Genomic DNA, 14,470 nt, shown 5'->3' on the forward strand with positions numbered 1-14,470 from the left:
AGAGGCGGCTGTTAGAGTGAGTGAGTGATCATGAACGTTACAGAAGACGTGTGTCACTGCTCGCTGTGGAGGGGAACATGGCATCATGGAGCGTTTCAGACATTAAAGGTGGAGATGTGGAAAACAAGGTGGACACGTGTGACAGAACATTAATGACTTTGGATCTGAATCTGACCCAGTCGACCCGGACTGAGCAGACAATCAGAGACAGTCTCTTTCTCTTACCTCCATCACCTCTTTTTATCTTTCTCTCCCCTCCATCGTCTCTCTCTCTCCAGCTGCCCGTCAGCTCCTGGCCACTTAGCTCCACGGCTAACTGAGCTACTTGCTAATGTCAGCTAGTCGCTACAACAAACAGCAGTTAGCAGACACGCTGCGACTGACGAGCTCTGGAAATTTCTCACAAATTACACCTTTAATGTTTTGTGTGATGATTTTACCTGAAGTTTGATTCATAATAATCAATAACAATCATATTGTTTTTGCTATATTTCAGGTAAAATATGATAAGGTGGATCGTGTTGCTGTCTTTGTGTCTACATGTCATCTCTGCGTCATTTGACTACATTTATGAGGAGCACTCCTTCATGGGTAACAATGCATATTTACATATACGTGGACCTAATAATGTCATGATGAAGTGGAGCTCAGTGAGAAGACAAACTGATGATCTCTTCTACAGACCCGGATGACGTGCTGAGTGTGAGCATTCCTCTGGAGGGGCCTCAGCGTCCTCTACTGGGAGGGTCGCTGGTTTTACCGTGTTACTTTGAGGTGGGTCATTATCAGCTTTTAATTAAAAGTCAGTTTGTCTTGAAAACAAGATATTAGTGCTATCTGCTGTGCACCTCACTGTGTTGCTTGGCGCTACAACTTCACATCAGATGATACGTCAACGAGGGAGGAAGGAAGCCAGCGAACACAATCAACCTTAAAAGATAACCCATTACGTGAACATTTTAATCAACAATGATGTTTTTTTTTATCATACTGAAGTCTCCTCTATTTGACTGAGAGATCCCATGAGGCATAAATTGCATTTTGTGTATTTGATTTGTAGCTGGTGAAGAAAGTCCAGCAGCTAAAGAGCCACATGAAAAAAAAAATTGGACTTTGAATATGATAAGTGGTCAAAAATACAACTCCAGATGATAATAACATTCTCTGTCTGTCCGCTCGATGTGTTTATGTTAGAGGTTTTATGTAATTAACTCAGGAAACAAATTGGAAGTGAATGGTGTTTTTGTTTCTCATGTAGGACCACACCGTCCCAGACCCAGGAGCTCCCACCATCACCCCCCTGTCTCATCGTATCAAATGGAGCCTCGTCACCAAAGATAAAGTCACAACCGTCCTCGTAGCCCTGGAAGGACAGGTGCGTATCAGCGAGAGCTACCTGGACAGGGTTCATCTGGTTGGCTACCCCGTGACTCCCACAGACGCTAGCATCAAGATCTCTGAGCTGAGGTCCACCGACTCAGGAGTTTACCGCTGTGAGGTTCAGCAAGGCATCGAGGACAACCACGACATCGTCCACGTGCAGGTTCAAGGTACACATCAGTGTCACATAATGTCAGTGAGGTAACAGTGATCTGGATATTCAGGAAAACATATTTATTATTTCTAATATTCCACACCGTTCTGCCCAATTCTTGCCAGGTGCACACATCTCCTCCAAGTCTGGTCTAGTTTTGTGTTAAAACGACTAATTTCAATACTTGTTTATCTCTCTAGGTATCGTGTTTCACTACCGAGCCATCATGGGTCGCTACACTTTGACTTTTGAAAAGGCGACTGCGGCATGCGCCCAGAACAGCGCCGTCATGGCTTCACCCGAACAGCTTCAAGCGGCCTTCGATGACGGATTTCACCAGTGTGACGCCGGCTGGCTCTCTGACCAGACGGTCAGGTCAGTTTGTCACACGACAGCAACATGGCAACAACTTTCTCATACCCCTGTTTACCACAGAGGGGGGAGCAACATGGCACACCCATAGTCAGGGCTGTTCACTGGAAGAAGACCTCAGACTTCTCAGTTTTAAGATCATGACGCCCTTGTTTTGTGTAGCATGCTAACCAGCGAGCCCCTGCCTGTGCTCCAGTGTCAACACTCTGGTTACTTCAGATATCAGATTTCAAAGCCTCAAGACCTGCTTTAGATTAACATCCACATTGCAAAATTGCCTCGCACATTTGCGTCATTGTAAGAAGAGACCATTTTAAAACTTTGAATTAAATGCCAGCATCACATCATTGAAAAACTTCAAGCCAGAGGAGAAACAAACAAACAAACAAACAGGGATGTGTGAGAAAGAAAGATTTGGTAGTTTTAAGGTTGCGGTACTGCAAATGTTCCATGAACAAAAATGTTACTTGGATATTGAAGATGTACAGCATTTCATGTTGAAGTCACCAAAGTTAATTTTCATTGAACCGAAGGTACCCGATCCATGATCCTCGTGTGAACTGCTATGGGGACAAAGAGGAGCTTCCTGGGGTCCGGACATACGGAGTGAGAGACCTCAATGAGACTTATGACGTCTACTGCTTCACTGAGAAGATGACGGGTAATCGTCAAGCAGGATTACTGCGGGATTTATCTCTCATTCTTTTATTGTTTTCACTCGAACTTAACTGAACCTCTCTTCTCTGATACAGGCAGAGTTCTCTACACTGCTTCAGCAGAAAAGTTCACTTTCTCTGAGGCCGCGGCTTCATGCGCTAATCAGGGAGCTCGCTTGGCCACTACTGGTCAGCTCTACCTGGCCTGGCAGGGCGGGATGGATGTGTGTAACGCCGGCTGGCTGGGTGACAGGAGCGTCCGCTACCCCATTAACATTCGCCGGCCACAATGTGGAGGAGGTCTGCTGGGGGTGAGGACTGTTTACCTCCACACCAACCAGACGGGATACCCACTCCCTGAATCCCGCTACGATGCCTTCTGCTACACAGGTAGTCCGTCGTTTCAGCATATTTCCACAACTTTAAATGAATGCTAAATTTTCTATCCTTCAACTGGATTTCCGTGACTGTTTGCGAACATGTTTGCTGTGTCAGTGTTATGAGGTGGAAATATTTTAATGTTGTGTTTTTCGCACGGCCCCAGTGCCACAAAAAATCCAGTTTGTTCAGGTTAAAGTGTTGTGAAATCGTGTGTTTTATATGACTGAAGACTTGTTAGAAAAGTTTTAGCATTATCTAACTGATCTCTCTCCTCAATCATCTCCAGAGTCGCCTGATGAGGAGGGTTCAGGCTTCACAGAAGAGGGCAGTGGTGTTCTGAGTGTTACCACAGTGACACAGAGCCCAGAGGTGTTCTTCAGGAGGACGACCACAGAGAGCGAGGCGGTTGGGGAGGTGGAGACTCAGCAGCCTACTGTTGTGGACTTCACCTATACGGAGCGCCCGACTGAGCTGCCGCTGCCTCAGCCGCCAAACGTCACTGAGTTTATCACCGACCTGATAGAGCCAGCCACCGCCCGGCCCGACGTAGGCCGAGAGCCCAGCAAAGACTTTGTGATGCCTCCAACTGGTCAGTGAAAGAACTCCCGATGCATGATACGATAAAGTCCTCAAACTAATGTTCCTAATGACGGAAACATTACTCCACTACACAAGAACTCCCCTTGTTTTTTTCTGTGCAGGTGTGGTCTTCCATTATCGCTCAGACTCAGGTCGCTATGCTTTCACCTTCGTTGAGGCGCAGCGAGCCTGCCAGAGTGCCGGAGCCTCCATCGCCACACCAGAGCAGCTGCAGGCAGCATACGAGGCTGGATATCACCAGTGTGATGCAGGATGGTTACTGGACCAGAGCGTCAGGTAAATCTGGAATGCATTTTCAGATCAAGTGGAGTTCGTTCCTGTCCCCAAACAATACATCATCAGGTTTTGCTCTTTGGTTTTTTTTAGGTATCCCATTGTTTTCTCTCGAGATAAATGTGCTGGAGATCTTGGGGATCAACCTGGTGTTCGGTCCTATGGTTTGAGGCCAGCAGATGAGAGATATGATGTGTACTGCTACATCAATGGGCTCAAAGGTGAGAAAACACTGTTTAGCTTTAACATGAAAGTCCAGATGGAACCAACTGAACAGCATCAACCCATATTCTCCACAGCAGAGTTTCCAGTTATTCCAGTTCTTCAACCGTTACGTAGGAATAGCAACCAGAGAAAACAAAGCCTCTTGCTGTTTTGGTTGCACAATGGCAGACACACTACAATCCAAACTTTGTTTTTCCAAGAGAATCCAGGCCAGTGGTAGAACAAATAGCCTAGTAAAAACAAGGCTTACAGTGGACCAATCTATACACAGATGAGGACATTTTTCTACAGCTATACACTGTGCAATCAGTATTTGTTGCTGAACAGTTGTCTGTTCTGCCTGTTTGAAGTTATTTTATCTCCGAGGTGATATCTCCTCCTCTCTGCTCCACAGGGGAAGTTTTCCATGTGCGCTCTGCTGAGGGTTTCACCTATGATGAAGCTGCTTCCAGCTGTCAAGAGCAGAACGCCGTCCTGGCCTCCACCGGAGAGCTCTACGCCGCCTGGAAAATGGGCTTCGACAAGTGCCGTGCGGGCTGGCTGGTAGATCGTAGCGTCAGGTATCCCATCAACAGGCCTCGCGCTGAGTGTGGAGCTGGAAAATTAGGAGTGCACACTGTGTACACTAACCCCAACCAGACAGGCTTCCATGAACCTGACGCCAAATTTGATGCATACTGTTTCAGAGGTGAGTGCTTGATGCTTGACTGTTAACTAATGGGCTAATTCTTTATTTTCTGTTTTCTTTACCATTGATTATTGTTTCATTCTTACAGCGGACCTTCTGCTTATTGCAAATGAAACTGGACTGAACATCACAGAGATCCAGGAGGCCCTGCTTAACATATCATCCATCACTGATCTGTTGAGGCCTGGTAAGATATTTTTAAATTCTGAACAGATCACTTGTACAAATGTCCCTTTTTATTTCCCTTGTCCCACACTTTTTTCTGTTGTCGTTTCTAGCTGTTCCTTCTGTTGTTCCTCCCATCTCTGTGGAGAGTTTGGGATCTGGTTCAGGCTCAGCAGACTTCGGGTCAGGGTCTGCCTCTGGGGATAACTCTGGAGACTCATCTGGCGACCTGACTGATTCTGGAGATGGGGTTATTTCTGGAGACTTCTCTGGTTCTGGAGACCTGTCTGGCTCTGGGGACAGGGTAGTCTCAGGAGACCTGTCTGGCTCTGGGGACCAGATAACCTCTGGAGGCCTTTCTGGTTCTGGAGACTTGTCTGCTTCTGGGGACCAGATAACCTCTGGAGGCCTTTCTGGTTCTGGAGACTTGTCTGGTTCTGGAGACCTCGCCGGCAGTGCAAGTGCTGAGCTGCCTAGTGGAGCATCAGGTTTCAGCAGCACAGATGCTTCCGGATCGACTCTCAGTGGAGAAGGATCCGGCATCACCGTTGTTTTTTCGGGCATCGACAGCATTGACTCTGGAGATGGATCAGTTTCAGGAGAACTCCAAGAAGCTGGAGAGGGAAGCACAGAGATCCTTATCTTCCCCTCATCTGGAGAAGGTTCTGGAGAACTCAGTGGAAGTGGGGACCTGTCTGGATCTGGCAGTGGATCTGGCTTCACCTCCATGGGAAGTGGCTCTGGGGGAAGTGGACAGTTTTCTGGCATGTCTTCCGGTTTCATTAACAGCCAGGACTCCTCTGGGTTCAGCGGTTTCCCATCAGGATCCTACTCTGGCAGTGCAAGTGGACAGTCAGGGGAACTTTCAGGAAGTGGAGACGCTCAGATCTTACTGATAGATGGTGAACTGATCGATGTTTCCATCCGTACTACCAACAAGGAGTATGAGCTTGGTGGAGGCCAACTGGCGTTCAGTGGCTCTGGAGACATTTCAGGATCTGGGGTTCTCAGTGGTGACCTCAGTGGCTCTGGAGACATTTCAGGATCTGGGGTTCTCAGTGGTGACCTCAGTGGCTCTGGAGACATTTCAGGATCTGGGGTTCTCAGTGTTGACCTCAGTGGTTCAGGATCTGGAAGTGGCACTGAGTTCTTCTCAGGTGTGTCCTTTCTGGGGTCAGGGTTCACCGAACTTACAGGGCCTTCCTCCGGAGAGCAGGAGGCCTCTGGGTATTTACTTTACAGCTCTGGACAGGGAAGTGGCGGACATTTGTCTGGATATGGAGGCTTGATTTTCCACTCCGGATCTGGATCAGGAATGTCTGAATCTGAGTCCTCAACGAGTGGAGAAGAAGGCAGTGTTACTTTCTTGACTGGGGATTTTATGACAGAGATATCCGGAGACACTACACCGTCTATGGAGCTTGGACAGGGATCAGTTGAATACAGTGGAGAAGGAAGCGGCAGCGGTGGCTTCTTCTCTGGCAGCGGAGACAACCGCTTGTTCACAGTCAGTGGTACTTCTTCAGGAGTTTCCTCTGGAGATCTACCACTGGTGATGCTGCCATCTTCGTCCAACGAGTGGGCACTGACTGAGAGCACTGCAGGACCAGAGGAGGCCCTGAGGGGAACTGAACTGTCACATACCTCTGGTGACATCGATGAAACCTACGGATCTGCGCCTGCCCCCGCAGGACTGGCTGCTCCTCCCACAGCAGCTACACCTGCCTCCATGCAGGCGACTGGTACAGCTGCAGAAACGGATTCAGTGGAGGGTAAGTCAACCTTTTGTTTCTGAGACTTTAGGATAGAGTGTGTGTGGACGAATGTAAAGCAGTGTTTGTTCAAATCTGGGATTATGATCCCTGCGTAGGAGATAACTGCTATAGAGGTGTAATCCTACATTGATTCATCAATTAGATGAAGCAAGAATCCCTAAAGTAACTTGTTATTTGCTTTTCTGTGACAGTAAACTCTAAATCTTCCAGCTCAGACTGTTGAACAAAACAAACAATTTTAAATATTTTGCCCTTGGACTGTTTTCACGATTGTCAGACATTAATCAGCAAAATAATCATTAATCAATCATCTACTATAAATTGCTCAGTATATTGGGTACTTCACATTACTGGTCATATACCTCTGTAACGACTCCTTGTTTGGAAGATTTGGAATTGGTGACACAACAACTCCCCTCGACAGCTGCATAAAGAGGGGAAATAGTTGATGTTAAAACTATCCTGGAGCAGGTAAAAAGAGTTTTTAAAGGAAATAAAAACAGACAAAGTCTCTTTTCTAGGTGTTTTTAACCCATGTGAACCAAACCCCTGTGGTGAGGCGTCATGCACAGTAGAGGACGGGGTTGCTCTCTGTCATGGTAAGTCCTCAAACAGCATCAGTGACATTATGAATATTATTATACCCTCTATTTTACATCTGAACTCAGTATTGTTGATGCTATTTTGGTCTAACAGACTTCCAGTATTCTTTCTCTGAATGTCTTTGTTGTTGTTGAATTTGCATGTTGTATATTGTTGGTCTGCATTCTGTTTATTAATCAGCTTCTCAGTATGTACATATTTAACTCATTGTGATTAGATGTACTGTTTACAAATCAGTATCACTAGACTTACCAGATCTTTTATCTCTCCCTGCTGTTCTGTCCTGGTGTGTTTTGCATCATAATTTTTGCCATGTTTTGTGTCTCTTTGACTTCTTTATGTTCATTGTGTCTGTGTCTGGCTACGGGTCTCTGTGTTTGTGTCGCAGACTGAATGTTACCGTGCTTGTTCGGTGTGTCTCAGCTCTGCTCTGAGGTTTCCAGCCTCTGTGTCACACGTGTTATCACAGCCGTCTTCAGCCTGTGTGTTGTTTTTGGTTTGCTGTGCCAATACGCTGCCTCCGCTCTGCTGTAAGCATGCTGAACTCTGGGAAACATACAAGCTTTCTGGGATCATATACCTGCTGAATACTAATCTTCTGCTGCAACCGACACAAGATTCAAATTTAGGCTTACTGCAGATTTTACAATTACTAGTTGTCAGAATCAAACACAGATTTGGCAAACATATCAGTATATATCAGCATCAACATCATATGAGCATCAGTGATTCAGCCTGCAGTAAGTCTAATATGAATCGTAGGTTGCAGCAATGACAGTATTGTTCACTACCTTGTGTGATAGTCCTCCTATCACAGCTTACCTTGCTAGGCAACCCTCCCATCCCCACCCCACGCTGAAACAGTAGTGTCACCCGCCCCCTTTTTTGCAGAGGTAGATGTGTGCCATTCCAACCCTTGTGCCAATGGAGCCACCTGTGTGGAGAGCGCAGACTCTTACAAATGCTTATGCCTACCCAGCTACGGAGGGGAACGCTGTGAGATCGGTATGAGATCAGCTTCAGCTAATAACTACTAACAACAGCCTCTCAAAAACAACTGGAGAGAGAGAGAGATGCTAAACTCCACCAGCCAGTAGCATCATTACTCGCTGTGGCTCTGTGAAAATACAAAGTCATGAGGAGTCCCGGTGGTCCAGAGGTTGAAGATGTACAACACGTAGCTGTGATGTCCCGGGTTTGTAATGGGACCGTGTTTCTCTATGAAAAGTCAAGTAACTAAAGGGTCAGTTCGCCTCAATCACACATGCAACCGACTCTGTCAAACCTTGGAGTGGACAATTTGATGATTTTAGATCGAGACTGAATCTGCTTTTCAAGGCGAATCATAGAGATCGTGTTATTTAATGTCTCCTTCTTCTGTTTTCAAATTAGCAGATGAATGGAATCGATAAAATTACAACACCTGTCTCTGTTCATGGAAAGTCTTTTGTATCACATGTTCCCCTTTACCTTTGACAAATTCCAGCTTGTTTCCTATGGTAGTTGCATGTGATAATACCATCCCAGGTTTGGTCGGATGGGGATCATTTCTATGGGGTGTAACAGCAGAAATCTTAGGGTGTTGAATGGTGGTGAGTGCTGACTCCTCATGAAAAGTCTCGCCAGACGTTTTCACAACCCAACCATCTAAGAAATCTTAGGCAGATTGATATCTTACAGGACAAATAAAGCCAAAGCTTTCTGTGGGAATATGAAAGTATGTTTTTGTGTAATTTGGGTGAACTGACCCTTTAAATAAAGTTATTAACGGGGAGCAAGGGAATGAATGAAGCCTTTGAATGTAACAGCAAAAGGAAAAACATAATAATTCACAATTACATTACTGTTGGGCAGAGTTCTCCCTGCTGAAGTGAAGCATTATGTATAATTTTCCATTCTGGATCGGGAGGTTTGTCTTGTGCGTCACATAGAAACACTGTCCATTGTCAGATCTGTACTGGACGCCAGAGCGACTGAGGGTAGTTCAGTAGGAAAATATGCTCCTCGCTGACTGAATGCGAATATGAACTGAAACACTACATGGGTTGTGAACATATCAAGCACTGTATCAGCTGCTCAAACACTGATACCACACTGATCGCATTAAGAATGATAAGAACAACTTCTCATCATCAAATGCTGTGCTTCAGGTTTCCAACCCATGTGTCGCTGTTGATGAGGAAGAGGATTAAATTCACGAGTTGTGAAGTGTTGAATAATTCTGTAAATGTAGGTGAAAGTGCATTGAGGACTAGATGCATTGAATGAACGCTGACTGTTTGGTGTTGCGGCTGCAGATGAGCAGCAGTGTGAGGACGGTTGGACTAAGTTTCAGGGGAACTGCTACCTACACTTCTCTGACAGAGAGATGTGGCTGGACGCAGAGCAGCGCTGCCGGGACCTGAACGCCCACCTGGTCAGCATCATCACGCCGGAGGAGCAACACTTTGTCAACTGTGAGTGCATAATGTGTGTTTGTGTCCACAGAGATGGAGACAAGAGAGCGGATGAAAAAAAATACATATTCAACACATTTGTTTCACACAGCAAACGCACAGGACTACCAGTGGATCGGGCTGAACGACAAAACAGTAGAGGACGACTTCCGCTGGACAGATGGAACCCCGCTGGTGAGTCAGGACATCACAGACCCCTTAAAACAAAACCACAGTGGGACAGGTTGCACACGGTGTAATTACACAGAGATGCAAAATGAACCCAACATGATGCAAAGTGATATAAAACTACCACAGAGATACTGAAAACAGCTCCAACGAGATGAGTACAAAGAAGGCAACACATGACTACAGGTGCACAAAATGACAACAAAAAGCTATAGAAAACTAAAGAGACTCAGAACAACCACAGAGAGCTGGAAAAAGACCAAAAAAGAAGCAATTAATAAGGCATATAAAACTATGATAAAGAAATGCAAAAACAGACATTCAAAACTTTTATGAAGAGACAAAAACAACTATAAAGAGGCACCTAATGACCACAAAGAGATGCAACACAACTATAAAGACAGTAAAAACAACTAGAAAAAGTAAAAACAACTAGAAAAAGTAAAAACAACTAGAAAAAGACACAAAACAACTGAAATGAAACACAAAACTACCAAAAAGACGACAAAGTGGCACAAAATCACCACAACTGTGACTTCAAACGTCAGTTATTAATCTTTATTTATAAGAGATATCTCACAGGTGCTGAGACACAACACATCATGATAGTTTTTAACTTTGTACCAGATAAACAATCTTTGTTCAACGTGCATGAAAAGCTTTCCTGTGGTTTTGGAGAGGTGTGTGTGTGTGTGTGTGTGTGTGTGTGTGTGTGTGTGTGTGTGTGTGTGTGTGTGTGTGTGTGTGTGTGTGTGTGTTTGTCTCTGCAAACGAAAGCACAGAAAATAACTGCTGCACCTGCGATAAGAGGCTGACTGAGCAGGTGAATGTTGTGCCAGAAAAATAAAAAAATAAACACCAAAATAGCTCTGCAGCATCTGATCTGTGTGAACACGAGCTCAGCTGCACCGCTGCAACACAGCCGGGTTCATTCAAAGGCAAACGTGCATCCAAACACTGACTTCATCACCTGGTGTTCGGATGGAAAACAGTGCTGTGTGTAACATTTATCTTCAGGTACCGTGATGATGCCCTGTATGTCCAGAATGAGTGATATAATGATGAGATTGAAGGCAACATGCTGCACAGTGTTGAGTCAGAAGTAACGAGCGACCGTTTTTAATAAGGTACGTTTCTACTTTGTCTTCTTCCTCAGCAATATGAGAACTGGAGGCCGAACCAGCCAGACAACTACTTCAACTCTGGAGAAGACTGTGTGGTGATGATCTGGCACGAGAACGGCCAGTGGAACGACGTGCCCTGCAACTACCACCTGCCGTTCACCTGCAAGAAAGGGCCAGGTGTGTTACTTCAGACCAGAACATTTTACCTCTGCTCACTGTCTGTCTGCTGTCTGGTGCTGAGGAGGGAGCGTGCGATGGGTTTATCAGAGCGTTTAGGATGAAAGTATGAATTCATGTGACGTAAAAGAGGCCAGAAAGCTTCTTATCACGCGTGACTGTGTCATCACAGCGCTGGTTAGTTCACTAACATCCGACGCTGGGTGATGCCGACGGCTGCTGACTTAAATACCCAACACATGTCAGTGCACACGTGGTTTGATATGAAGCCCTGTGGCCTCTGGTTCTTGTTCCCAGTGTCCTGTGGAGCTCCGCCCGAGGTGGAGAATGCCCACATGTTTGGTACCAGGAGGGCGGAGTACCCTGTCAACTCCATCATCCGCTATCAGTGCGACCCCGGGTTCACACAGCGCCACCCGCCGGTGGTTCGCTGCAGAGCAGACGGTCAGTGGGAGAAACCTCAGGTGGAATGTACAGACGGTGAGTGAACGGCCATTTAATCATCTTCGTCTTCATGTTTAGTAAAGTTTGTCTCATTCTTTATTCATAACTCACTCTTGTTTCTGTGTCGCCGCAGTGAAAGCCAGAAGAAGAATACAGCGGAGGAGCAGCGAGCATCACTAGAAAGGAAAAAAGTAGAATTTATTATTTCAAAAGAACATTTGAAGCAAACAGAAATCCATTTTCCATTTCAGTGAAGATGATCTGAAGGTTTAAATTGTTGGCAGGGTGCTACAACACGGTCATGTGGTGTTTGTCTGTTCTATCCCCCGACCCTCATAATATATTTGAATTATATATATATTATTTTATTGTACTGAGTTTATTTTTATTGTGTGTGTTGTGATATAAATTTGTTTTGAGAAATAATCGCCAGGAGACTCCCAAGTTTTACATGAATAGAAAGCAGCGTCTGTCTGGTTCACTGCAGTCTGCTGTCGGTCTGTTGAAAGCTGCAACGATTAGTCAACTCATCGATTAGTCAAACGAAAGAAAATGAGCCGCCAAATATTTTGATAGACAGATAAATTCTTTCCGTCCATTTTCCATGTATCATTTTTTTTCATCATTTATGACAGTTATTGAAATGTCTTTGGGTTTTGGACTGTTTGTTGGACAATAGAAGCGATTTGAAGACGTCACTTTGGGCTCTCGGAGAATTGTGGTGAGCATTTTTCATAGTTTTAATTAACTGATTAATCGATTAGTTGCGGCCGTAGATCTGTTAGTGGATGTTGGAACGCTGCTGTAACTCTGATTTATGTACCAGGTACCAAAAAGTCATATTTCTATGAACCCTGGAGACACAACTTCATGTCACATCTGTCAGAAGAAAAACACAGCTGGAGGGAGACTCCTTGGTGTTTTTCAAGTCAGTCATCAAGGTTCCCTGCTGGTTTCTGTACTCAGTAAGTTGAGTTGATAGTTTCATTTTTCCTCCTTCAGATGAAGCCGTTCCTTCCTGTAATACATCACGAAACAAAACTTCCTCAGGGTCACAAACGACCCATTCGAGGAGATGCAGTACAAACTCCAGGAAAAATAGTTAACTAACATTGTGGCTCTCTACAGGCTGTTTTTATTGTATATGTGCAGAATTATATAAGCATCCAGATATCTGGATATAAATTATTCACAACCATAGACAGAACTAAAAGCACCTGAGGACTACCTGTATAACTGCACTGGTCAGACAGTTGAATTTGATCTGTTGCGGTGACGTGAAACATCCAAAAAAAAACAAGAGAGATTTAGGAAAATAAACCTGCAGCAAACTCTCAAAAGGAAAGGTTCAAGAGGAAATGGGAAATGTTTTAGTCTATGAATCAGACGAATCTGTTCAGCTCATGATTATTTTGCTGGGCTCCCGTTCAGATTCACCTCAGATTTGGTTGGTGACGTGCTGATCACAACTGAGTTATGAGAAAAAGCAACAACAGTCCAACTCACTGTGAAATCAGCTTCAGTGTCTCGTAGTTTTTGAGCAGAGATTTTGGGTCAATGTGAACACGCGACCTTTTATTTATTGATTTCACACGGTGACAGAGTCTCTGCTGGACTGAGCCGGTGATCGTTGTATAAGAGAGATTCGGCACTGAGACCACAGCAGCTTCACACCCACGCTGAAGAAACTTTTACCAGCTCCATGTTTTATATCGAACCTGCAGCAGATGTTACTCCACAGTTTGTCATGTTGGCCCGTTCAGTCTTTTGTTTTCTGTGTGTTTTAGTTGTCATCAGCTTCCACGAGGCCGTGCAGTGCACAGTGTCTCTGTGGAGCGAGTGTCGGGATAATGAACCTGTTTTATTTCATGTTTGTAACCTCAGAGGAAATAACCTCCCTGTTAACATGACAGTGTGCAGTGCCTGCTGTGGTTTTGTTTTATATTCACACTTTGACTGCTCTCATTTGTGCACTTGTTTTGTGTCTTTGTTGCTGTATTTGGAGGCTGCGCCTCCTTCACACATACTGTCACCTGCTGCATGATAAACCAAAGACTGAGATTTACCTTTAAAGCTGTTCATGTGTCCGCTGTAGCTGTTTTATTCTCTAAGGATTCATCTGTCAATGTTCTCTATGTATCTTTTTGTCAACGAATCACACGAAAAGACCAAAACCATCAACAAATCAATCTTCTGTCTGTGTATCACAGCCTGATGTGTCTTCTTCCTCTGTGTCATAGAGCGCCATTGTTCTCCAGAAACTATTAAAACACATCAGTGAGCCTCACTGTTGCACTGGGTGACATGTTCCTTCATTGCCATGAAATCGATGCTAAAAATGTGTTTGTTGCCGTCTGTAATAGATTCAGGTTTCTGTGTTCACGCAGTGCTGCTACATTAAGAGTTTGCAAGTGTGAAACTTATATAATCACCAGAGTGCAGAGATCAGTCGGCCCTCCATCATTCCAGGAGGGTCACCGCCCAGATATTCCAGGTACGGACAACAACCGCGTCTTTCACCTTCCGTCTGCCTCTCAGTGAGCTCAGTGTTTCTGCGGCAGCAGCCGAGGTAAACAGAAAACTGCACTGACTCACTGGAATAATAAAATTACGGTAAATTTGTATTTGCCCAGCAGGGTGGGTGAAACATGGCGTCAGCATTACCTTGTGACTGAATAGGGTCCTTCAAGGATCCTCTGTACCCCACCCTACACACACACACACACACACACACACACACACACACACACACACACACACACCGGTTCACCTGGCTGCCCCGGGCATCCGTATGAATCGACTCTCTCAGCATATTTTGCACTTTTTAAT

The 14,470-nt window shown here is 45.1% G+C and overlaps 1 protein-coding gene across 1 annotated transcript; it reads left to right on the forward strand.

The window, feature by feature from the left end:
• The first annotated feature begins 502 nt into the window (after window positions 1-502).
• Window positions 503-13,933, forward strand: LOC119018819 (aggrecan core protein-like). Its single transcript, XM_037096811.1, has 19 exons — window positions 503-591; window positions 683-774; window positions 1,259-1,550; window positions 1,735-1,909; window positions 2,440-2,567; window positions 2,659-2,952; window positions 3,230-3,532; window positions 3,645-3,819; window positions 3,910-4,037; window positions 4,436-4,729; window positions 4,818-4,916; window positions 5,008-6,666; window positions 7,191-7,268; window positions 8,164-8,277; window positions 9,570-9,728; window positions 9,820-9,902; window positions 11,053-11,197; window positions 11,495-11,677; window positions 11,775-13,933. Exons 1-19 carry the CDS (start codon window positions 504-506, stop codon window positions 11,819-11,821), a joined length of 4,536 nt encoding a protein of 1,511 aa, XP_036952706.1. The 5' UTR covers window position 503; the 3' UTR covers window positions 11,822-13,933.
• The last annotated feature ends 537 nt before the right edge of the window (window positions 13,934-14,470 follow it).

The sequence above is a fragment of the Acanthopagrus latus genome, chromosome 4 (genome assembly GCF_904848185.1).
Source record: "Acanthopagrus latus isolate v.2019 chromosome 4, fAcaLat1.1, whole genome shotgun sequence".
NCBI classification, from domain to species: Eukaryota; Metazoa; Chordata; class Actinopteri; order Spariformes; family Sparidae; genus Acanthopagrus; species Acanthopagrus latus.

What these genes read in the sequence shown, in the direction of transcription:
- LOC119018819 (XM_037096811.1), top strand. Translation starts at nt 504, where the DNA reads ATGATAAGGTGGATCGTGTTGCTGTCTTTGTGTCTACATGTCATCTCT. An exon ending in CGTCCACGTGCAGGTTCAAG is followed by an intron (nt 1,551 to 1,734) that starts GTACACATCAGT and finishes TTATCTCTCTAG; the next exon opens with GTATCGTGTTTCACTACCGA. An exon ending in CTTCACTGAGAAGATGACGG is followed by an intron (nt 2,568 to 2,658) that starts GTAATCGTCAAG and finishes TCTCTGATACAG; the next exon opens with GCAGAGTTCTCTACACTGCT.